General features: G+C 46.2%; 1 protein-coding gene across 2 annotated transcripts in view; it reads right to left on the reverse strand.

The window, feature by feature from the left end:
• Window positions 1-1,152: 1,152 nt before the first annotated feature.
• SWAP70 (switching B cell complex subunit SWAP70) overlaps window positions 1,153-26,485 on the reverse strand; it is a 159,012-nt gene continuing 133,679 nt past the window's right edge. For both annotated transcript variants that reach the window (XM_063946448.1, XM_063946449.1), the window contains 8 exons: window positions 21,977-22,123; window positions 16,572-16,680; window positions 14,934-15,115; window positions 13,531-13,638; window positions 5,127-5,293; window positions 4,125-4,323; window positions 3,397-3,493; window positions 1,153-1,645 (listed from right to left, as the gene is read on the reverse strand). In XM_063946448.1, coding sequence (XP_063802518.1) covers window positions 1,533-1,645; window positions 3,397-3,493; window positions 4,125-4,323; window positions 5,127-5,293; window positions 13,531-13,638; window positions 14,934-15,115; window positions 16,572-16,680; window positions 21,977-22,123 — 1,122 coding nt within the window. In that variant the 3' untranslated portion in view covers window positions 1,153-1,532. The remainder of the gene's footprint in view (window positions 1,646-3,396; window positions 3,494-4,124; window positions 4,324-5,126; window positions 5,294-13,530; window positions 13,639-14,933; window positions 15,116-16,571; window positions 16,681-21,976; window positions 22,124-26,485) is intronic.

A 26,485-nucleotide genomic window follows, 5' to 3' on the forward strand; every position in this document is an offset into this window, starting at 1 on the left:
TGATGCGCGGCCCCGCGGGTCGGCAACGATCGTCGCTGTCGGCAGTGCATGCATGCTTAACCTGGACTGTCGTCCAGGAGCTGCATGCAGGGCTGGCGGAGGCATGACGTCACTGAGCGATATGAGCGGTCATATCGCTCAGCGTGTATAGGCGGCCGCCGATCGGCCGGCCCGGGAGGGGAAACACTAGACAGCGTCGCTCACAGAGCGACATCGTCTAATGTGTACGGACCTTAACTCTAACCAATAGGCAGTTCTGTAATATCACTTTTCCACCAAACATACTATATAACTCGAGTTGTTGCTGGGAAAGGGTCTGAGAAAAATAAACCGGGTCACGTTACCTTGGAATCCGATCCTGGTAGCTACCAGGGTGGAAACTGTGAAGAACTCGAGAACCTTCAGTGTAAATACATGACTAGGGTCACGCTAAAGTCATAGGAAGGGCCAGCACAGCAGCACTTAGAGATATTGGGCTACATGCATCATCGCTTGGAAAGTGATAAAATTTAGAGTGATAAAGTACCAGCCAATCAGATCCTAACTGCCATTTTTCAAACACAGCCTGTGACATGGCAGTTAGGAGCTGATTGGCTGGTATTTTTTTGCTCTCAATTTTATCACTTTCCAAGCGATGATGCATCTAGCTCTATGTCATCTTCAAGCGCCAGCAGGGGGAAGACCCGCCACTAACCCGGATCCAGCCAACGGTGCAAACAGGGTTTCAAGCCGCTGTGACCCAACTTGAAATAGTGCTCAACTACCCAGGTCGGAACCAAGTTTGTTTTTTGTTTTTTTGTTGTTTTTTTGGGTGGGGTGGGGGGGAGGGGGTGTATTTGGTGTAAAAGGGAAATTTGTAAATGTGTTCTTGATTAAGGTTTACAAGTCACGCAAACAGAAATAAATAGAAAAACTCAGAATTATTTCTACAAATTACATTTTATGGAAGTAGGGTGTGATGCCTCTGTTTATCGGAGAGAATCCAACTAATATACCATATTCTTATAATCACATGAGACGAGATGATATTCACAAATTAATATTAGAATTTTGGATTCCAGTTCCAAATTCTAAAAAAAAACAAAAAAAAAACCACATAAAAGGAAAATCTGAAAATGTCCTGGAGGGAAACACAAAAACAAGAGCCCCACCTTATTCTAGGATAAGATATTTTATTATTAAAGGTTTAGCACTGACACTAAGAGAAACTGCTGGCGCCACGTCCCAGGTGTGTCTCATTAGCTCCAGGTGACCGCGATGATGGGATAGTTGCTGGTCCAGCCAATAACGGTTCAGCTGGCCCACGTGCGTCACGTTCCAGGCAGGGAAACAGTCACATGCTTTATAACCTCCACAGTTAGATTGCTGCATCCAAACTATTACAGCTACTCAGTCATTTAACTACGTATGTTCTCCCTTTTTAAAAAAGTGAGCACATCTTAAAATACTAGCCACAATCTCTCCCAGCGCTCCAGGCTAATTCCTGACTGCATTCTGCCTTCAGCTCCAGACCGTAACTGCCGGACAGGTTCTTAATCCGCAGGGGGGTTCTTCTTCTCTTGCCAATTCCTCTCCCTCTCCTGGAGTTCCCCTTGGGTGAAGGAAGCTGGTCCCCAGTTTGTGGTCATCACCGGCTGCTTAGAACCTGAAAAGAGTGTTTGATGATGGGTGAATACTATACCGTAATTTCATACAATCATATATTAAATGTGTGTGTGTGTGTGTGTGTGTGTGTGTGTGTGTGTGTGTGTGTGTGTGTGTGTGTGTGTGTGTGTGTATATATATATATATATATATATATATATATATATATATATATGAACCAGAGTAACCTGGTCTACCTGCTCTGGCCTGGCAAGAGGTTAGAATCACATAGAGAACATTACACACGTGAGAGGTCTTGTTACCTAAAGGGCCTTACACATTGAGCAATCAGCCGCCGATCTGCCTGACGGCGGATACAGCCGACGGGTGACCCGGCGGCGGGGGGGGGAGGGACGTTTCTTCACTCACCCCCGTCACTCGGCTTCATAGAAGTGCAGGCAAATATGAACGAGATCGTCCATATTGGCCTGCATGCACAGGCGACGGGGCACCAGCGATGAACAAGCGCGGGGCCGCACATCGTTCATCGTTGGTGCATCCACACTCAAAGATATGAACGGTATCTCGTTCATTAATGAACAAGATCGTTCATATCTTTCACTCATATCGCCCAGTGTGTAGGGCCTATTACTTTATTGATAGACAGACAGACATACATACACACATTTGATAATGGGGATTTTATTTAAAAAAAATTCTAGAAAATAAAGTGAAATACATTATCTATATTTGAAAACGAAGACAGCGGGAACATCCCAAGTACACAGGTCTTCCAATGTGTCTTTGAAGCTGGATATACACTAGAAGATTATCTGTCCAATCTTTCTGGTTGGCAGCTGCTCACAAATGCTGAAAAATGGGCAAAAATGTTCATTCGGATAAATTGGTTAAATCAAATTGATTTAACCAATTTGTCTGAATGTCCCATTTTGTCTGTTTTCCAGTGTTTGAGACAAATGGTCAGTTGTCATTGGCTCTCATCCATTACCATAGTTCATTCCAACCAGAAAAGATTGGACAGATAATCTTATAGTGTGTATCCACCCTTACCCATATTGCCACAGAACAATACTACATTCCCTCCCAAAAATATATCTCTCCCAAAACAGGAAACTGTCAAGTTTACACTCACCCCACCTGCACTATGGGGGTTACTCAGAGTTGTTAGCAAACCAAAAAAGTTAGCAATTGGGCAAAACCATGTTGCACTGCTGGTGGGGCAGATGTAACAGGTGCAGAGAGAGTTAGATTTGGGTGGTGTGTGTTCAAACTGAAATCTAAATTGCAGCCAGTATTTACCCTGCACAGAAACAATATAACCCACCCAAACCTAAATCTCCCTGCACCTGTTACATCTGCCCCACCTGCAGTGCAGCATGGTTTTGCCCAATGGCTAACCTTTTTGGTTCGCTAACAACTCTGAATAGCCCCCAATATGTGCAGCATTCTCCAGTTATAACAGCAAGACCACCCGCAAATCTCCCCCAATACTTAATGTCCATGTGGTGCCAAAGGGGTGGGGGCAGGTACTAATTGCCCAGGCCTGGGGATTGTTTGAGGGGCTAACCCAGGCCAGCTGCCAAGGGGGACTTCTGTCCCCCTTGGCAACCACCAGTGCCCTCTATGCCAACATCCTCATATATATTATTCCAAAAACATTTTGAGATGCCACAGACACGACTCTCCAGAGTGGCCACTTCCCCCACCCCCTCTATACTCGAACAAGGGGCTGCTCACAGTGGTCCCGCAAACCGCCCAAATAGACATGTCTTATGACCTGTTCAGCCTTACCTGGCTGTATTAGTCGGATTAATCCTTCATGTTGAGCCACCTTGTCCTTCCAGCTCCTCGTCTTGTTAGTTGCCAGGACTAAGTTGTTTTTCACTTGCTGAAATTAAAGATATATTCACATTAAACATCGTTTCTGGAATAGTGTATTTAGAAACTAAGAAAAGCTAACGAAAAACTGTTCACGGCTCTTGAAGAAGAGGCTGCAGTCAGCGATAGTCCTCAATATAGAACCCCTAACATGATATATGTTGGAGTCACAGTAAAGTATAGACTTCAGGAGTGGTCTCTGGAAAGACACCAAGGAGAAACCACATTTCTCCAGAAAGTAAACACTGAAGGTCTCAGGCAGACGACAGTACAATTAGGTGAACAGCAGTAAAATTAGAAAGCGGAGCAGGATGCGGGAGCAGGACGTGGTTATTGTGGGGAGTAGAGGCAGAGGCATTGTAGAGAAGATAAGAGAGTGAGACGTGGCATGAGTTCAAACATAGGGTTTCATAAATGTAATAATAATATATAGAAAGTGCCTTAACCTACAATAAGGGGTCAAGCTACTAGTGTTTATATACGCCACTCTATGTAATACACCTGCCTGAAAACTAGCAATGTCTCAAGGGGAACATTTTACCAAACCCTGAAGTGAGGATTGCATGTGTAGACCCCAACTGTTAGCGGGGTCTTAATCACCTCTACTCCACATTCAGTTCAGTAAAGATGGACAAAGTCACCTCGTACTGCTCCAGGGCCTCCATCCGCTCCTTCTCCAGCTGCTCCAACTGCTGCATTGCCTCTTGCAGGGCTTGCTCCTTAATGGCCTGGCTGTTCTCCAGCTCTTTCTTCTCAGCCTCTGTCATCTTGATGGTCATCTCCTGCTCTCTGTGCAGTTCCTCCATCTTCGCTCTCTTTGCTGCCTCCTCTTCCAGGAGCCTGGGAAAAACACATCCCCCATTTACCATGAGTTTCATCCACCCAAGCATCATGGCGCTATAATTAACTACCTACATCCAGATAATGCATGACCGTGAATTCAGAGGGTCACTGACCTTCTCATCTTCCATGTCCCAAAATGTAGTTAACCATTCATTTATTGTTACCCCTTTCCCGCTTTACCATTGGTTAGCAAAGAAGACTTCACCTATTTCAGCACGAATACCTTGCACGAATGTAAAATCTCATGGTTATGTCAATACTGTTCTAGGTCTATGGACAGCTGGAAGGAGTATATAGGTTCCTCTGCATTATTTAATTTATTATTGTATTTATTAACATTTATATAGCGCACACATATTACCGACGCTTAACAGAGAATATTTGGCAAAACACAGCAGTCCCTGCCCAAGTGGAGCTTACAATCTATGCGGGAGATTTATCGAAGATTGCAGAGAGATAAAGTACCAACCAATCAACTACTGTCAAACACAGCCTGTAAATTGACAGAAACTGATTGGTACTTTATCTCTCTCTCTCCAGGCTTTGATAAGTCTCCTCCTATATTCCCTACAACACACACACACATACATACAACGGTTCATTTTGTTAGGAGCCAATTAACCTACCAGTATATTTTTAGATTCTGGGAGGAAACCGGAACCCCCTGAAGGAAACCCACGCAAGCACGGGAAGTACATACAGTTAGGGCTATGGTGGGAATTGAACTCAAGACCTCAGTGCTGTGAGGCAGTAATGCTAACCATTACACCCACAGTGCTGCCTTGCATGCAGTCTCTCACCTTGTCTGAAGAAGCCGGGCATTCTCCTCTGCAAGGCGAGCTTGTTTCTCATCATCTAGCGCCTCCTGCAGGCGGTGATACATTTCTTCAAGTTCGCGAACCCTCTTTAAATATTGCTCTAATTCTGAAGATTTCTCTGCTACCTGCATTTCCATTTCTTGTCGAATCTACGGGGTGATAATTGTTACAATATAAAAATGTTCCTGGGTAGAGTGCAAACAGATTAATATTGTGCTTAAAATGACTGTCAGAGACCGCTGCATCACAGTCAGGGGCCGGACCAGTAGCAGGATAATGGATAAACTAGGAGGGTGCTTCTGTCCACTGTACGAAGAAGCCAGCAAAGAAACATGGCTGGGAGAGAAAAGGAAGGGGTTTATCCATTGTTATCGCCAGGCCCGCCAACAGGGGAGTACTGCGGGCACAGCTGTCCCGAGCCCGGCCCCTCTTACAGAGAAGGAAGGGCCCAGGCCGTTCAAGCCCTCGTCAGTCTGCCGTTGCCCGTCCCCGTTCATCCGCCGCCGTTGTTTTCCCACAGGCTCTATTGAAAATGTCCCTCTCAAAATGGCTGTCGCCTCAGAGGAGACAGTTATTAAAATTACTAGAGGAGGCTCTAGTAACTTTAATAACTGTCTCCTCTGAGGTGGCAGCCATTTTCAGCAGTTTTTTACTTGAGGCAAATGGCGCTAACCGTCTGCTGCGGCAGCAGCGGCGGTGATGTGGGGGTTCCCCTGACAACAAGCAGAACCCGTGACAATGAGAAGAACACCTGACAATGAGCAGAACCAATTAGAACTAGCAGAACCAATAACAACGAGCAGGTATTGCATAATTACTATGAGGTCATACTATGGTGACAAGGGCATTAAAGTGGGGCATAAATATGTTGTCAGGGGCATTACTGTGTGAGGCATAATATGGTGACAGGAGCATAACTGTGGGGACTTAATATGGTGCAAGAGGTATAATATGGTTTTGCTCCGTGTGTGCATAGGAATTTTATTTTATTTCTTTTAAATATATATTTATTTTTATTTATTTATTTATTTATTTATTTTGGGGGGGTGTCCTATTTTGTCAGTCCTGAGGTTTTAACTTATTGGGGGCAGATGTATCAAAGCTTTGAGAGAGATAAAATAAGATTTTACTTACCGATAAATCTATTTCTCGTAGTCCGTAGTGGATGCTGGGGACTCCGTCAGGACCATGGGGATTAGCGGCTCCGCAGGAGACAGGGCACAAAAATAAAGCTTTAGGATCAGGTGGTGTGCACTGGCTCCTCCCCCTATGACCCTCCTCCAAGCCTCAGTTAGGATACTGTGCCCGGACGAGCGTACACAATAAGGAAGGATCTTGAATCCCGGGTAAGACTCATACCAGCCACACCAATCACACCGTACAACTTGTGATCTGAACCCAGTTAACAGTATGACAAACGTAGGAGCCTCTGAACAGACGGCTCACAACAATAACAACCCGATTTTTTTGTAACAATAACCATGTACAAGTATTGCAGACAATCCGCACTTGGGATGGGCGCCCAGCATCCACTACGGACTACGAGAAATAGATTTATCGGTAAGTAAAATCTTATTTTCTCTGACGTCCTAGTGGATGCTGGGGACTCCGTCAGGACCATGGGGATTATACCAAAGCTCCCAAACGGGCGGGAGAGTGCGGATGACTCTGCAGCACCGAATGAGAGAACTCCAGGTCCTCTTTAGCCAGGGTATCAAATTTGTAGAATTTTACAAACGTGTTCTCCCCCGACCACGTAGCTGCTCGGCAGAGTTGTAATGCCGAGACCCCTCGGGCAGCCGCCCAGGATGAGCCCACCTTCCTTGTGGAATGGGCCTTGACAGATTTAGGCTGTGGCAGGCCTGCCACAGAATGTGCAAGTTGAATTGTGCTACAAATCCAACGAGCAATCGTCTGCTTAGAAGCAGGAGCACCCAGCTTGTTGGGTGCATACAGTATAAACAGCGAGTCAGATTTTCTGACTCCAGCCGTCCTTGAAATATATATTTTCAATGCCCTGACAACGTCCAGCAACTTGGAATCCTCCAAATCGCTAGTAGCCGCAGGCACCACAATAGGCTGGTTCAGGTGAAACGCTGACACCACCTTAGGCAGAAAATGAGGACGCGTCCGCAGTTCTGCCCTGTCCGAATGGAAAATCAGATATGGGCTTTTATACGATAAAGCCGCCAATTCTGACACTCTCCTGGCTGAAGCCAGGGCCAGTAGCATGGTTACTTTCCATGTAAGATATTTCAAATCCGCCGATTTGAGTGGCTCAAACCAATGGGATTTGAGAAAATCCAAAACTACATTAAGGTCCCACGGAGCCACTGGGGGCACAACCGGGGGCTGTATATGTAGTACTCCTTTTACAAAAGTCTGGACTTCAGGAACTGAAGCCAATTCTTTCTGGAAGAAAATCGACAGGGCCGAAATTTGAACCTTAATGGACCCCAACTTGAGGCCCATAGACAATCCTGTTTGCAGGAAATGTAGGAATCGACCCAATTGAAATTCCTCCGTGGGGGCCTTCCTGGCCTCGCACCACGCAACATATTTTCTCCAAATGCGGTGATAATGTTGTGCAGTCACCTCCTTCCTGGCTTTAACCAGTGTAGGAATGACCTCTTCCGGAATGCCTTTTTCCCTTAGAATTCGGCGTTCAACCGCCACGCCGTCAAACGCAGCCGCGGTAAGTCTTGGAATAGACACGGTCCCTGCTGAATCAGGTCCCGTCTTAAAGGTAGAGGCCACGGATTTTCCGTGAGCATCTCCTGAAGTTCCGGGTACCAAGTTCTTCTTGGCCAATCCGGAGCCACGAGTATCGTTCTTACTCCCCTTTGCCGTATAATTCTCAGTACTTTGGGTATGAGAGGCAGAAGAGGAAACACATACACTGACTGGAACACCCACGGTGTTACCAGAGCGTCCACAGCTATTGCCTGAGGGTCTCTTGACCTGGCGCAATACCTGTCCAGTTTTTTGTTGAGGCGAGACGCCATCATATCCACCTTTGGTTTTTCCCAACGGTTCACAATCATGTGGAAGACTTCTGGATGAAGTCCCCACTCTCCCGGGTGTAGATCGTGTCTGCTGAGGAAGTCTGCTTCCCAGTTGTCCACTCCCGGAATGAACACTGCTGACAGTGCTATCACATGATCTTCCGCCCAGCGAAGAATCCTTGCAGCTTCTGCCATTGCTCTCCTGCTTCTTGTGCCGCCCTGTCTGTTTACGTGGGCGACTGCCGTGATGTTGTCCGACTGGATCAACACCGGCTGACCCTGAAGCAGGGGTTTTGCCAGGCTTAGAGCATTGTAAATCGCTCTTAGCTCCAGTATATTTATGTGAAGAGACATCTCCAGGCTTGACCATACTCCCTGGAAGTTTCTTCCCTGTGTGACCGCTCCCCAGCCTCTCAGACTGGCATCCGTGGTCACCAGGACCCAGTCCTGTATGCCGAATCTGCGGCCTTCTAACAGATGAGCCCTCTGCAACCACCACAGAAGAGACACCCTTGTCCGTGGCGATAAGGTTATCCGCTGATGCATCTGCAGATGCGATCCGGACCATTTGTCCAGCAGATCCCACTGAAAAGTTTGTGCGTGGAATCTGCCGAATGGGATTGCTTCGTAAGAAGCCACCATCTTTCCCAGGACTCTTGTGCATTGATGCACAGACACTTTTCCTGGTTTTAGGAGGTTCCTGACAAGTTCGGATAACTCCTTGGCTTTCTCCTCCGGAAGAAACACCTTTTTCTGAACCGTGTCCAGAATCATTCCCAGGAACAGCAGACGTGTTGTCGGGGTCAACTGAGATTTTGGGAAATTCAGAATCCACCCGTGTTGTTGCAGCACTACTTGGGTTAGTGCTACTCCGTCCTCCAGCTGTTCTCTGGACCTTGCCCTTATCAGGAGATCGTCCAAGTAAGGGATAATTAATACGCCTCTTCTTCGCAGAAGAATCATCATTTCGGCCATTACCTTGGTAAAGACCCGAGGTGCCGTGGACAATCCAAACGGCAGCGTCTGAAACTGATAATGACAGTTTTGCACCACGAACCTGAGGTACCCTTGACCACGAACCTGAGGTACCCTTGATGTGAAGGGCAAATTGGGACATGCAGGTAAGCATCTTTTATGTCCAGGGACACCATAAAGTCCCCTTCTTCCAGATTCGCTATCACTGCTCTGAGTGATTCCATCTTGAACTTGAATTTTTGTATGTACAGGTTCAAAGATTTCAGATTTAGAATAGGTCTTACCGAGCCGTCCGGCTTCGGTACCACAAATAGCGTGGAGTAATACCCCTTTCCCTGTTGTAGGAGGGGTACCTTGACTATCACCTGCTGAGAAAACAGCTTGTGAATGGCTTCCAATACCGTCGCCCTGTCTGAGGGAGACGTTGGCAAAGCAGACTTTAGGAACCGGCGAGGGGGAGACTTCTCGAATTCCAACCTGTAACCCTGAGATACTACCTGCAGGATCCAGGGGTCCACCTGTGAGCAAGCCCACTGCGCGCTGAAATTCTTGAGTCGACCCCCCACCGCTCCTGAGTCCGCTTGTAAAGCCCCAGCGTCATGCTGAGGGCTTTGCAGAACCCGCGGAGGGCTTCTGTTCCTGGGAAGGAGCTGCTTGCTGCCCTCTCTTACCCTTTCCTCTGCCTCGGGGCAGATATGACTGTCCTTTTGCCCGCTTGTTCTTATAGGACCGAAAGGACTGCGGCTGAAAAGACGGTGTCTTTTTCTGTTGGGAGGGGGTCTGAGGTAAAAAGGTGGATTTCCCGGCAGTTGCCGTGGCCACCAAATCCGATAGACCGACGCCAAATAATTCCTCCCCTTTATACGGCAATACTTCCATATGCCGTTTGGAATCCGCATCACCTGACCACTGTCGTGTCCATAAACTTCTTCTGGCAGATATGGACATCGCACTTACTCTCGATGCCAGAGTGCAAATATCCCTCTGAGCATCTCGCATATAAAGAAAAGCATCCTTTAATTGCTCTAAAGTCTGTAAAATACTGTCCCTATCCAGGGTATCAATATTTTCAGTCAGGGAATCCGACCAGACCACTCCAGCACTGCACATCCAGGCTGAGGCGATGGCTGGTCGCAGTATAACACCAGTATGTGTGTATATACTTTTTAGAGTAGTTTCCAGCCTCCTATCAGCTGGATCCTTGAGGGCGGCCGTATCAGGAGACGGTAACGCCACTTGTTTTGATAAGCGTGTGAGCGCCTTATCCACCTTAGGGGGTGTTTCCCAGCGCGCCCTAACCTCTGGCGGGAAAGGGTATAATGCCAATAACTTTTTAGAAATTAGCCCTTTTCTATCTGGGTTAACCCACGCTTCATCACATACATCATTCAATTCCTCTGATTCAGGAAAAACTACAGGTAGTTTTTTCACCCCCCACATAATACCCCTTTTTGTGGTACTTGTAGTATCAGAGATATGCAAAGTCTCCTTCATTGCCGTGATCATATAACGTGTGGCCCTACTGGAAAATACGTTTGTTTCTTCACCGTCGACACTAGATTCAGTGTCCGTGTCTGGGTCTGTATCGACCGACTGAGGTAAAGGGCGTTTTACAGCCCCTGACGGTGTCTGAGACGCCTGGGCAGGTACCAACTGGTTTGACGGCCGTCTCATGTCGTCAACTGATTTTTGTAATGTGCTGACATTATCACGTAATTCCATAAACAAAGCCATCCATTCCGGTGTCGACTCCCTAGGGGGTGACATCACCATTACCGGCAATTGCTCAGCCTCCACACCAACATCGTCCTCATACATGTCGACACACACGTACCGACACCCAGCAGACACACAGGGAATGCTCTATTGAAGACAGGACCCCACTAGCCCTTTGGGGAGACAGAGGGAGAGTTTGCCAGCACACACCCAAGCGCTATAATATATATGGGAACAACCCTATATAAGTGTTGTATCCTTATAGCAGCTTAAATATAGTAATATCGCCAAAAAAAAAGTGCCCCCCCCCCTCTGTTTTACCCTGTTTCTGTAGTGCAGTGCAGGGGAGAGTCCTGGGAGCCTTCCTCACAGCGGAGCTGAGCAGGAAAATGGCGCTGTGTGCTGAGGAGAATAAGCCCCGCCCCCTATTTCGGCGGGCTCTTCTCCGGAGTCTGTGAGATCTGGCAGGGGTTAAATACATCCATATAGCCTCAAGGGCTATATGTGATGTATTTTTAGCCATAAAAAGGTATTATACATTGCTGCCCAGGGCGCCCCCCCAACGCCCTGCACCCTCCGTGACCGATGTGTGAAGTGTGCTGACAACAATGGCGCACAACTGCAGTGCTGTGCGCTACCTCAGGAAGACTGAAAAGTCTTCTGCCGCCTGCTTCTGGACCTCTTCCATCTTCGGCATCTGCAAGGGGGGGTCGGCGGCGCGGCTCCGGGACGAACCCCAGGGTGAGACCTGTGTTCCGACTCCCTCTGGAGCTAATGGTGTCCAGTAGCCTAAGAAGCCAATCCATCCTGCACGCAGGTGAGTTCACTTCTCTCCCCTAAGTCCCTCGATGCAGTGAGCCTGTTGCCAGCAGGACTCACTGAAAATAAGAAACCTAAAAAACTTTTTCTAAGCAGCTCTTTAGGAAAGCCACCTAGATTGCACCCTGCTCGGACGGGCACAAAAACCTAACTGAGGCTTGGAGGAGGGTCATAGGGGGAGGAGCCAGTGCACACCACCTGATCCTAAAGCTTTATTTTTGTGCCCTGTCTCCTGCGGAGCCGCTAATCCCCATGGTCCTGACGGAGTCCCCAGCATCCACTAGGACGTTAGAGAAAATGGAGAGAGTACCAACCAATCAGCCCATAACTGTCATGTTACAGGCTGTCTGATTGATTGATTGATTGATACTTTATCTTTCTCCAAGCTTTGATATCTGGGCACCTTTCTGGATATTGGGGGTCATTCTGACCCGTTCGCACGCAGCGGTTCTTCGCTGCGGTGCGAACGGGTCGGAAATGCGCGGCGGATGCATTGCACATGCTCGTCGTTGCCTGGCGACAAATGTGATCGCAGCGGCGATCACAAGAAGATTGACAGGCGGGAGGCGTTCCGGGGCGGATACTCACCGTTTCCAGACGTTTTCGGGGAGTGGAAAGACAAACGCAGGCGTGTTCAGGAGGACAGAGGGCAGATGTCTGACGTCACAGCCGGGACCTTCATCGCTGGATCCGTCGCACTGGGTAAGTAGCTGCAGGGCTGGTCTTGTTTTGAGTGAAACTCTTTTAGCATAGCAGGGCTGCACAGGCGAACGCACCCTTGCTATGCTAAAATACACTCCCCCATAGGCGGAGATTAGTTGATGGCACCAGCAGCAAAAAGTTGCTTGGTGCGATCAACTCGGAATGACCCCCATTAAACACTAGTCAGATGCAATTGCTTAAATAAGCAATGAACAAATGCATTAAGCAAAACATAACCTTTTATAATCTATACGTCTTTAGGGGCTGAGGGGTATATGTACGAAGAATTGGAGAGAGATAAAATGGACGGAGAGAAAGTACCAGCCAATCAGCTCCTAACTGCCATGTTACAGGCTGTGTTTGAAAAATGACAGATAGGAGCCGATTGGTTGGTACGTTATCTACACCCAATTTATCTCTCTCCAAGGTTTACTAAATAGACCCCTAAGTTTACCGAGCAGAACTTTTCAAACTCGTCACTTCTTTGGAGGTTTAACAGTTGAGTTTAAAGAGGCAATAATATTAAATACAAAGCCAGGTGTGTGGCTTTGAAAAGCACTGCTTAGTAAATGTAGCCCTAGAACCCCAAAGGTCATCGTCCTGGAGAGGACCATTGAAGATGCAGGATCAGGAGGCGGGGGAGTGAATTTGGGTAGGATCCCTCCTGTGCAGTGGTGCTGGTGACGTAACAAGGGAAAAGCCTTAAATGGGGGGGGTGGGGGGGGGGCGTTGTATGGATTTGATTTTTATTCCAGACACATATTGCCAACAATGCCCACTGACTGCCTATTGCAGAACAGGAATGCTAATTATTTGGGTGCTTTTGTTGTTGCTGTTTTTTTATTTTATTATTATTATTATTATTATTATCCTTTATTTATATGGCGCCACAAGGGTTCCGCAGCGCCCAATTACAGAGTACAGAAATAATCAAACAGGAAAACAGCAACTTACAGTTGATGACAGTATAGGACAAGTACAGGGTAAATAAACATAGCTACATCAGCAGATGACACTGGAATAAGTATCAGGTGGCAGAAGACTGATGGAGTTGATGCAGTTGAAGATTATTAAAGTAAGAAAGGATAAGCACATGAGGGAAGAGGGCCCTGCTCGTGAGAGCTTACATTAATTTTTAAACGTTAAGTAAATTTTTCCCAAGAAATTACCAGTTGTTCCCTTTGGAGGTCCTCTTTGAATCGATCCTGTAACTCCATGTGGGTCTCAAGTCGTTTTTTCTCCTCTAACTCGGCGCGGGTCGCTGCGTCCTGCAGTTGCTGTATATACACAATGGGAAATCATCTGTTACACATGCAGCAAACTGCAGAAAATATTTCACTTTTTATTTTATTCTTCAAATTTGAACCTTTCAAATCAAAATTTTTAGAAATTCTGTATCCTGCCCTGTGATCTGTAGCGGAACCTGTTTCTAAACCACTCACACTTCCTATATAAGCTTATAAAAGGTCACTGCAACTTCACACAACTTCATACAAGCTATAGTACAAGAACATAAACATACTTAGACGCCCCCTCCCCGCACCCCGAATGACATGATGCCCCCAATCCTACCCCTCACCAAGAAACGAGAGACATTTCTCAGTATCATCAATATCAGCTACAGCCTGGAACAATCCGCGGTTATGCAGCGAGCTGGTTCATGATTCTCTGGGCACTGAGAAAAGTCTCTCCACTGACTCAGGTGGTCATTCCGAGTTGATCGCTAGCTGCATTCATTCGCTGTGCAGCGATAAGGCAAAAAAACGGCACTTCTGCGCATGCATATGCGGCGCAAATGCGCACGCGCGAAGTACTATTACAACGAACAATGTAGTTTCACACAAGGTCTAGTGAAGCTTTTCAGTCGCACTGCTGGCCGCAGAGTGATTGACAGGAAGTGGGCGTTTCTGGGTGTCAACTGACCGTTTTCAGGGAATGTTCGAAAAAACGCAGGCGTGCCAGGAAAAACGCAGGCGTGGCTGGGCAAACGCTGGGTGTGTTTGTGACGTCAAAACAGGAACTGAACAGTCTGAAGTGATCGCAAGCGCTTAGTAGGATTTGAGCTACTCTAAAACTGCACAAAAATTTTTTGCCGCCGCTCTGCGATCCTTTCGTTCGCACTTCTGCTAAGCTAAAATACACTCCAAGTGGGAGGCGGCATAGCGTTTGCACGGCTGCTAAAAACTGCTAGCGAGCGAACAACTCAGAATGACCAACACAGAGTATTAGCAGAGTGAGAGGTACAGTAAGTATGTATTAATACACTGCACTCTCCAGACACAAAGGGGTCGCAAGATCAAAGTATGTGCAGTTCTGAATTCTGGTACATTTATTGACGTACGCAAAGCGCATTTTTACAAGGCGCAAATGGCCCTGTGTCACATGTAAATAAGGGCCATATAAGACAGCACTTCCCGTTATACGTTAGCTCTGCATACAGGAAGAACACGGGTCCTGTGGCCCTGAAATTATTTTTTGCAGAAGTTCAGCAACTCCGTTTCATACAAATGACCTTATGCAAAACCAATAGCACATCAGATGGAGAGGGATCCCCAGTGTCCCCCTCTCTTACCATCCTCATCAGCTCCAGCTCCTGCTGTTTCATCTCATTCGAGGTCTGAAGCTCCTTCATCTTCTGCTCCAGCTCCTCCTGCTCGGCCTGTTGTTTCTTCCGCAGCGCTTTCCGCTTCTGTCGCGCGTCTCTGTGTGGCGAGGACAGACCTATCTTCTGCAGCTTGACCACAGTCTGAACAGCTGCGGAGAACACATTCAGTTTATTATTGAGGTCATTCGCTATAAAGGCTGCTGAGTCATGATCTAATAGTCATTGGCGGTAGGGAGCCCGTATACGTGTGTTATGAAGGTATGCAAATAGTCCCCATAGCAGATATGCCATTCTGTGACATCATGTACCCATTGGGCCTCACGTCAATAGGGAGAGGGGGGTGCATACATTTACTTATACCGATCAGCGAAGCTGGGTGGAGGAGCTCACTCATACTCTGTGTATTGCACTGCCATGCAAAAAGGAGATTTATTTTTGTGGGACAGGACGATTAATGCAATTCAGAAAGTGACACTTGGCAGGGCTGTTCCATGGCTAGTATAGGATCATAGTAACTAAGGTTGGAAAAAGACAATTGTCCATCGAGTTCAACCTATTTGTGGTCTCCTATGCGGTCTTATTATAAGACTAGTTATTTTTATGTTAGGACTAGTTATATTAACTATAATGCGTGCCTATGCACCATAACCCTGAATATCTTTATCCAATAGGAATTTATCTAACCCATTCTTAAAGGTGTTTACGGAGTCCACTGTTACTACTCTCTCAGGCAGGGAATTCCAAACACGTATTGTCCTTACTGTGAAAAAACCTTTTCACCTCAATGTGCAGAAACTCTTCTCCTCTAACCTAAGCGAGTGACCACGTGTCTTCTGTGCTGATCTTATAGAAAACCGGTCCCTCCCGAGCTCTGTGTATTGACCACTTATATATTTGTAGATGTTGATCATGTCCCCTCTTAGTCTCCTCTTTTCCAGTGTAAACATACCTAGCCTTGCAATCCTTTCCTCGTATTCCAGCGTGCCCATGCCCTTGATTAGTTTGGTCGCCCGCCTCTGAACCTGTTCTAGCTCCAGGATATCCTTTTTGTAATATGGTGCCCAAAATTGCACACAGTATTCAAGATGTGGCCTCACTAGTGATTTATATAATGGGAGTATAATACTCTCGTCCCTTGCATCAATTCCCCGTTTTATGCATGCTAATATCTTATTAGCCTTCTTTGCTGCACTCCTACTTTAGGTACTGCTGCTTAATTTGTTATCTATGTGAACCCCTAAGTCTTTTTCCAGTACAGAATCCCCTAGTATTACCCCATTTAGTATGTCACAGTCCCTCAGTTTCCCCAGTAAAGCACAGTTTGCTCAGGAAAGGCCAGTTCATTAAGAGTTGTCAGTTGGCGGCATATCTGATGCAAGTAACCGCATTTATAGACAAAATTGTAATAGAGCAGTTAAATACACAAATACGACGCATTATAAAGACAACTCTGACCGGGTCTTCCCAAGTTATGAAAGGGGTGATGCTAGTTAATTAGGGCAGCCCTCCCCTACAAGGCAGATAAATGAGTGTATTTTTACTAAACCATGCATGCCCCTGGGAATTTGCATATACCTCTCTGCATATACCTGATTTGTTACTTACCTTGAATCCACTCCTGCTTTTTCTTCTTATCCGAAGCGCTTATCTCGTAACTTTTATCCACACACTTTACAAGGAACAGACACTTTTTACCATCTCTGTCCGGTAACGACTGGAAAAAGAAAACACAATGGTGGTCATTCCGAGTTGTTCGCTAGCTATTTTTGTTCGCAGCGCGTTTAGGCAAAAAAGCGGCACTTCTGCGCATGCGTATGCGGCGCATGCACGACGAACTTTCACAACAGCCAAAGTAGTTTCACACAAGGTCTAGCAAAGCTTTTCTGTCGCACTGCTGGCCGCAGAGTGATTGACATGAAGTGGGCGCTTCTGGGAGGTAACGGACCATTTTCTGGGAGTGTGTGGAAAAACGCAGGCGTGCCTGAGGAAACGCAGGCGTGGCTGGCTGAACGCAGGGCATGTTTGTGATGTCAAAACAGGAACTAAATAGTCTGAAGTGATCGCAAGCGCTGAGTAGGTCTGGAGCTGCACAGAAACTGCACAATATTTTTTTGTAGCAGCGATGCGAGCCTTTCGTTCGCACTTCTGCTAAGCTAAAATACACTCCCAGTGGGCGGCGGCTTAGCGTTTGCACGGCTGCTAAAAGCAGCTAGCGAGCGAACAACTCGGAATGAGGGCCAATGTCATTATAACCAGCATCTTATATCCGTCATAAGATAAAAAAAATTACAAAAATAATAAGAACGAAACATTTTTTAACAAAGATTATTAAAGGCAAAAAAATAAACATGTTTTTTAATTGTTTGTCTGATTTTACATATTATTTCATTTGACAGATCTTTCCTATATCCGAGGATTCTCTGGAGACACAGGATTTATTTTTCATTCGCTTAGACCAAAGATATTCAACACACTGCCCTCTGGCTGCTGTGGAACCACACATCCCAGCATTGTCTAACGGCAAAACTGTGGTAGGCCATGTTGGGATGTGTAGTTCCATAGCTGCTAGGGGACTGAATATTGAATACCCCTGCCTTAGACCGTACACTGGAACCCCACCATCTCTGACTAGATCACAGATTTCAGTCCCTCTTACAGATCTGCTTCTGTTAGATATGTTTTATCCATACATCTATAGGCCTAATTCAGACCTGAGCACAACAGCAAAATTGTTCTCTAATGGGCAAAACCATGTGCAGTGCAAGTGGGGCAGATGTAACATGTGCAGAGAAAGTTAGATTTGAGTGGGTTATTTTGTTTCTGTGCAGGGTAAATACTGGCTGCTTTATTTTTGCACTGCAATTTAGATTTCAGTTTAAACACTCCCCACCCGAATCTAACTCTCTCTGCACATGTTACATCTGCCGCACCTGCACTGCACATGGGTGGTCATTCCGAGTTGTTCGCTCGTTATTTTTTTGTCGCAACGGAGCGATTAGTCGCTAATGCGCATGCGCAATGTCCGCAGTGCGACTGCGCCAAGTAAATTTGCTATGCAGTTAGGTATTTTACTCACGGCATTACAAGGTTTTTTCTTCGTTCTGGTGATCGTAATGTGATTGACATGAAGTGGGTGTTTCTGGGCGGAAACTGGCCGTTTTATGGGTGTGTGCGAAAAAACGCTACCGTTTCTGGGAAAAACGCGGGAGTGGCTGGAGAAACGGAGGAGTGTCTGGCCGAACGCTGGGTGTGTTTGTGACGTCAAATCAGGAACGAAACTGACTGAACTGATCGCAGTTGCCGAGTAAGTGTGGAGCTACTCAGAAACTGCTGAGAAGCGTCTATTCGCAATTTTGCTAATCTTTCGTTCGCAATTTTGATAAGCTAAGATTCACTCCCAGTAGGCGGCGGCTTAGCGTGTGCAAAGCTGCTAAAAACAGCTTGCGAGCGAACAACTCGGAATGAGGGCCATGGTTTTGCCCATTAGAGAACAATTTTGCTGCTGCGATCAGGTCTGAATTAGGCCCTATATCATAAGTAAACAATGATCGCTCATTTAATAGCTGGATAGAGTTTATCAATGCCTAAATGGTAAAGTGCAGCTATTTCATCAAACAGATACAAGTACATTTAAATATATATGATGTACAATAATCCCATGAAACGGGTTTATGTTTCTCATTGTAATCATACACTGGGACTTCCGGTTGGAAATGGATACAGACCATTCAGGTAGGTGTCACCACCATTGTTCGTCCTCTCTCATCACTTTGATTAGAAGAAGGTTTAATAGCGACGGTAAATTATTGATCAGATGGTGATTGGGGGTGAAGAGCAGCTGACTGACACATAAGGTCACTTAACTCATTTTGATTGACAGGCAAAAACAATTATTCAGTATATTTGCACAGATAATAGACATTGCGGGCGCTGTCTCGGAGGTCTGGGAAGGTACTAGATGACTGGCATTTGAAACCCGACATGTGTGGTAGCAGCACATCAGTTTTAAGAGAAACATATTAATTATTCAATGTATAATTAGAAAATCTTCCCAACACGGAGGATGTAACAAAATCCGTAAAAAAATATATGAAATTTTCCCAGCACTTAAATCCTGCAAAACTGATGGTTTCGCAGGATTATGGCAATTTAATTATTGGTATTTAAGAACGTTCAGGAGGATGAATGACCCCTGATGATTAAATATCAACCTCGCAGAAAGTTGTGGAGGTGGATACTTAATTACCGGAACAATTCAGCATTGCTCCTGTGCGGAGACAGCTTTTCTGAAAAACACCTGCCTTCCCAGTGCGCATTCACACGGCTGCAGGTCACTCAGGAGGTGGAGGGACCTGCTTAGATCCCTCTACCTGTAGGAAGAAGCAGGGTTCCGGGAACCAGCTCCATCTAAAGATGTCCGTGATTCTCGTGGGGCCACCTGGGTTGGTGTGGCCCAGCTGCCTTGGGAAATCATATTGTAACACTTAGGGCCAGATGCATTATCGCTTGGAAAGTGATAAAATGGAAAGTGAAAAAGTACCAGCCAATCAGCTCCTAACTGTCATTTTTCAAACACAGCATGTGACGTGGTAGTTAGGAGCTGATTGGCTTGCACTCTCCATTTTATCACTTCCAAGCGATGATGAATCTAGTTGTTAATCCAGCACATGAATTGTAATTATTACCTCTCAGTTATGTAACACTCTCATCACATAGCTGCTGCTGCTTCTTACTTATATAACACCTTTCAACACTAAACTCCTATCTCTCACTAGTTTGATGCCTTGGGGTGGCTGGCCTGTGCTGACCCCGGGGGCAGGCGCTGGGTGGCAACTTTCAGCCTGGGGGGCAGACTCAAGCACGTGGCCCAGCTTTTCACAGGGAATCTTCAATCAGGTGGCCCCGGAACACTTAAATTGCACTGGCCCGGGGAGCAGATGGCACCCTGCCCAGCCAGCCCCTGCCCGGGGGGTCCCATGCTTTGGACTTGGACCTTAGGAATGTTAGGATACCACCAGATGGGGTCACCTCGTCACTAGCGTTTCTGCATGTGTAACAGGCCCATTGGTGATAATGAATAGCCTCCTCAGTGAGGCAGATATAGCAAGCAGTGGAGAAGTGGACCAGTAGAGTAGTTGCCCAAAGCAACCAATCAGGGTCTACCTATCATTTTATAGAATGTACTTAATAAATGCTACCTCAAAGCAGATAGGTTGCTATGGGCAACTTCCACTGGTCCGCTTCTCCACTCTTTTCACTGTTTGATACAGGGAGTTTAGGTCACAGCTAGCAAAACCCCTATACTTGATTTTCCATAGTTCAATTACATCAGGCATGGTACCAAAGGATTGGCGCATAGCTGAGGTAGTGCCATTATTTAAAAAGGGAACAAAAAGTAATCCTGGAAACTATAGACCAGTTAGTTTATAATCTAGAGTGGGTACAATTTTGGAAGGCATTTTGAGGGACAGCATAGAGGAGCACCTACAGGCTAGTAAATTTATTAGTAAAACTCAGCATGGGTTTGTAAGGAACAGATCATGTCAAACCAACTCAATTAGCTTCTACGAGGAAGTGAGTGAGAATCTTGATCAGGGAAAAGCAGTGGACGTGGTGTATTTAGATTTTGCAAAAGCCTTCGATACAGTGCCTCATAGGAGACTGAGCAACAAATTAAGGGAACTTGGCCTAGGATATACTATTTGTAGATGGATAGGTAATTGGCTGAATGACAGAGTACAACGAGTAGTGGTCAATGGGATGTTCTCCAGCTGGGCACCAGTAGTCAGCGGAATACCATAAGGGTCCGTTCTTGGCCCACTGCTGTTCACTATATTTATCAATGATCTAGGAATAGGCCTGGAAAGCACAGTGTCAATCTTTGCAGATGATACTAAACTGTGTAAGGTAATTCATTCAGAAGGCGATGTGGAGTCTCTACAGAATGACTTATTTAAACTTCAAACCTGGGCGTCTAAATGGAGAAAGAGGTTCAATATAGAAAAATGCAAAGTTATGCATTTTGGGACAAAAAACACACTTGCATCCTACACTCTAGATGGGGAAAATATAGGGGTAACTATGGTGGAAAAAGATTTGGGGGTTCTCATAGATAATAGGCTTAATAACAGTACACAATGTCAAATTGCAGCAAAGAAGGCAAGTAAAGTGTTTGGGTGCATTAAACGGGGCACTGTACAAATCATTGGTACGTCCGCACCTGGAATATTGTGTGCAGTTCTGGGCACCGTATTATAAAAAAGATATTGGGGAACTAGAAAAAGTTCAAAGAAAAGCTACTAAATTGATTAAAGGGTTAGAGACACTGGAGTACGAGGAAAGGCTTACTAGAAAATAGGCGATTAAGAGGAGACATTATTAATATCTTCAAATATGTAAAGGGTCATTACAAGGAGCTAGCAGCGGATTTGTTTATTAAAAGAACTCTGTATAGGACGCGTGGGCACTCACTGAGGCTAGATGAGAGAAAATTCTGTACACAACGTAGGAAAGGGTTCTTCACGGTAAGGGCAATTAAGATTTGGAACTCCCTGCTGGAGAAGGTAATAATGGCAGACTCTGTAAATGCATTTAAAAACGGATTGGACAAATTTCTAACTGGAAAATGTAAGCAGGGCTATAGCATTTAACATATTGACATTAAATTATCTGGGAGTGGTAAGATTCAAAGGTGCCAATTGGTACTAGACCTTTACTCCAGCAGCCGCATTATAATATGAACAGCTTAACACAGAATACAGGTTGAACCCAATGGGCATTTTGCCTCTTTTCAACCTCACTGACTATGTAACTATGTAACAGTACATCTCCCCAACGGTAACATGGGAAATATCTTCTACAGTCAGTACAATGATTGTAGCGATGATAACAGATGATATTTAATGGGCATTGACTGCAAATATTAATATATAGGCCTCTAAACACCTGGAGTCTCAGCCTCGGCCATCACCAAGTACAGGTTGTTTTGGGACACAATGTACGAGCGTTACCTCTACAAAGCAGCTGCCTTCCAGGCTAATGTCTCCCTTTTTGTCCTTCAAATCTTCGCTGACATAATACGTCATCACATTAGGTTTCAGGACGAACCACCGTTCCGTCCAGTTCTTCCGCTTGTGTCCTTTCTTCCACAGATACCCCTGTCAGGAGGAATGAAACGACAATCAGTTCCGATTCCCCGGCCTGGGCAGGAAATGCAGATAGTAAAGAAAATATAATGTATAGGGGCTGATTTAGAGCTGGAGGTACATGAGGGGTATTTTGTGTAAGCAGTGGTGCAAGTAAGGTGGTACAGACCGATGCAATGCACCATTAGTAAACTACTCCATACCCCTACTACCTTTCTGTCTGCGCGGCCATTAGCTGCCGACTAGCTGCCTACTAGCTGCAGGGCTGGTGCAAGGTTTCTCTGAATCCTAGACAAAACTTCTGCCTTCTGCCCCTTCCCCCTACCCACCCTTCAGATGAAAGGCATGCTGCTCTCACCCCCTCCCCCTACTCTGTTAAATATCTGCTGTTCTATCCCCCCAAAATCTGTGTGCATGCTGCTGCTCATCCCCCCAGACTGTGTGCATGCCTGCTCCTTATCTCCCCCCCCACCACCCCCTCACCACACCGCTGCTCTTGCTCTCTTCCCTTATCAATGCATTGCAGAGAATGCACTGTGCAGCCACCTTACCTGCAGGCTGCAGTGCAGAGTTGGAACTGAGTAGTCTGTGAAAGAGCCTGGAATGAAGAGCAGTGCCACATGTTACCCCCAGCCAGGACTCCAGGAGCTGTCAAAGTTACTGCCTGTGCCGGGTGGAGGTGGAGCTGGAGGCTGCGCCTGCAATACGGGAGCTTAGCAATCACGGCTACTGTAAGATATGCATTCTGCGGGATTGCAGTGGCTGTGAAAGGTAGGACTATGCTACCTTTTTTAGGCAGCTGTAGCAGGCCGCCCCCTCAGGTCCCGGCGCCCCTATGCAGCTGCCTAAAGCTGCCTAGTGGAGGCTCCGGCCCTGACTAGCTGGCTGGTTGGAGTATTAATCGGCTGATGTGGAGCCAGCTTTAAGGCCTTGTTTGTAGGTGTGGATACAGGAAGAGAGTCTGATATAGTGAGGTAGGGAGGTCCAGAGGGATATTGGATGCGGGAATGAGAGGTGACCAGAACTCCCTCTAAGAACTGCTTCCTCGGCTCCCATCCGCCTCAGAGTGCAGTTCAAGCTCTTCACCCTCAGATATAAAGACCTCCTGCCCTCTCCTCTCCTGCACTAACCTCACCTCACCAGTGAGGTTAGTGCAGGAGAGGAGAGGGCAGGAGGTCTTTATATCTGAGGGTGAAGAGCTTGAACTGCACTCTGAGGCGGATAGGAGCTGTTGAAGCAGTTCTTAGAGGCAGTTATTGATAAATGCCTAACTCATATACACTTTTATACTTTTAAAACAACAGTCCGGTATTTTATATATCTATTACAAAAATAACAGAGCATATGTGAACCAACCGCACACAATATAGGTCCAGTAAAAAAATAAAATTAAAATAAATAAGGCAAAAAGACCATCACAGTGGAATTAGCTTTCATTTTGTAAACCAAGCTGTAGTCCATCAAATTCACCATTAGAGGTCGCCAGAGTCAGATTTTATTGCTGCTTATCGCGGCATTCAGAAAGTAGTGATTGCCAGAATTAATTTAAAAAAAAACACACAGGGACAGGGACTCTGACAGACGCCGTCACTGTCCCTGCGATGTGCTAACGCAATCACTGCACTACTCCTTTGGGATCTTGCCGTGTTACTGCGCATTTGCAGTCTGCCGACCATGCATGTGCAAGCGGCCATTGCCGGGGAAGAGTCCTAGAGATCTGAAAAATATTGCAGAGCGTACAAAGGCTGTAATGCCATCTGAATATAGCAGTAGCCCACTGTAGACTATGGGCTACACATTGCAAACCCTCCCCGGATATGGCCGCTGAGCGTGTGTGGTCAGCGAGACAGTTTACACACTGAGCACATCGCAGGGATGGGCTCCAAAATCTGCAGACAATTAATTGATACATTGGTCCGGTGAAATTGCATATTGCGATGCAATCCTGGGTGCTAATATCATGCCCAGATCACATTGCATATATATTTAAATATACAAGCTCCTAAGTGACCACACCGCCCTAATCCTCTGTCCGCAGGATCAGCCGCCATCACCACCACCATCGGCAGCCACAGCTAATCCACGCTTGGTGCAGGGAATGCACCTAAATTTGGCGTTCAATCACACGACATGCCCACGGAACGTTTCTCTTATGCGCAAGAATCCGCTGCCGCCCCGTTGATAACCAGTAATGACCACTCAGTAGTCGCAGAGAAAAGAATCTGGAATCTCTAATAAGCACTTAAATATGCGTATGAGCAAGCTGCAGATGCGCCGTTTGCTGGAAAGCGCTACATGCGTCTGCATTCGAACATGCGGCTGCAGCTCAGAATACTGCCCACTGACCTCATTTCAGCTTATTTACCAACAGAGAGCAAGGTGGAAAATGGGCAATAATCTGCAGTAATGCGCTAGGCACCTGCTATTAATAGGTTAATCACCCCTATCTGCTGCTACAGGTTACTGGTGTTTTGCAATTCTGCATTTTTTTAATTTATTTTTTAAGATATTGATGATTCCTGTCGATACATCAAATAAAAGAATATAAAATTAAACTATAATAATATACTCTTATTAAGACAGAAGGATCTAATCATTTGATTTATTTTTCCTATAGTATACAGTACATGATTGTCCTGCTTGTATTACTTTGTTTTTTTTTGCCATATTTAGGATCTGGTGGGGAAATTAGGATGTGTTTTAGAAAACAAATAATACTCAGATCACAACTAAGTAGTAAGGTCAGTAAGGCTTATTTATCAACAAGTGGAAAACCTTGTGAATGATAAAACTTGTTGCATATGATATATGTTGCTCCAGCTTCTATCGTGTTCAGTACTTCTGCTTCCAACTGTCACGTTTTTAAAAAAAAGACAGTTAGGAGCTGAACACATGATAGTTGGGAGCTGATTGGCTGGAGCACCGTTTATCTTACGCAACAAGTTTTATCGTTCACAACGAGTTTTCTCACTAGTTGATAAATGAACCCCTTAATTTAAAGAAGTTCTATTTCTTTAGAATAAGATGTTGACATCTCAGGCCAAACTCCGCACCGTAACTGTAACTGACACCTGGGGGTAAATTTACTAAAGGCGAGTACACACTGGTCGATATATCGGCCGTTCTCTTGAACGGCCGATATATCATGGGACCGTCGGACAGTGTGTACGGCCGATATGTCTGTGAACGCCGTCGTTCACAGACGTATCGCGTCGGCCGCGCAGCACAGCCGACGGCCAATATGTCTACCGATATATTGGCACGTCGCTGTGTGTGTACGGGGCGGTCGGACGACCGCCCGTACACATGCTGCGGCGGCCGGCGGTGATTGACAGCTGAACTGGGCGGGCGTGTGTACACGCCCACCCAGTTCATGACATCAGTCCCCGACGGATCGGGCAGTGTGTATGCACAGCACACTGCCCGATCCGTCCATAGATATATCTGCCGATCAATTGATCTGCAGATATATCTACTAGTGTGTACCCACCTTAAGACGGGAGTTCTATTTCAGATGGGATGTTGCCAATAGCAACCAATCAGATTACAGGTATTATCTTCTAAAAGGTGCTACATAAATGAGATGTAGAATTTGATTGGTTGCTATGGGCAACATCCCAACTTAAATAGAACTCCCATCTTAGTAAATTTACCCCCTGCTGTTTTAGAGACTGAAAAAAATCCAGGTTTTACTAATAAAGGATAGATGATCTGGGAGAAGTGATGTTAGTATACTCCCATTTCCCCGGTGTCCCCGGTCAGTCGATGCTGAGAGACTCTCACTTTACAGCACCGATGCCAGCCGGGAGTTTCACAGCAGCTGCTGACCGGAGACACACAGAGAATGTGCCGGGCACCGATCCATGGCTGCAGGAGCGTGCAAGTAAAGCTGGATACACACTAGACGACGTGTGTACCCGGCCAATCCGACTGGCTACGGAACCCTGCACCGGCAAGTGCATGCACATTTGACGATGCAGGGGGTGACAGAGCGACGCGGGATGCCATGATGCATTTTGCAGCATGGCATCACTAGAAATGTCTTCTGCAGTGCCGACATGAGGAATCGCTAACGACAGCGGGGACATACACACTGCCCAATGGGGGTCATTCCGAGTTGATCGCTCGCTAGCAGTTTTTAGCAGCCGTGCAAACGCATAGTCGCCGCCCACTGGGGAGTGTATTTGCAGAAGTGCGAACGCTTGTACAGCAGAGCGCCTGCAAAATCTTTTTGTGCAAAACAAGACCAGCCCAGTAGTTACTCTTCGTGTGCGTTGATTCTAACGACGGAGGGACGGCTTTTGACATCACACACCGGCCCAGGGGAAATAATTTGCAGGGACACACCTTTCTTGTAAGCTCTGTCCCTGCATG

Source organism: Pseudophryne corroboree, chromosome 11 (genome assembly GCF_028390025.1).
Source record: "Pseudophryne corroboree isolate aPseCor3 chromosome 11, aPseCor3.hap2, whole genome shotgun sequence".
NCBI classification, from domain to species: Eukaryota; Metazoa; Chordata; class Amphibia; order Anura; family Myobatrachidae; genus Pseudophryne; species Pseudophryne corroboree.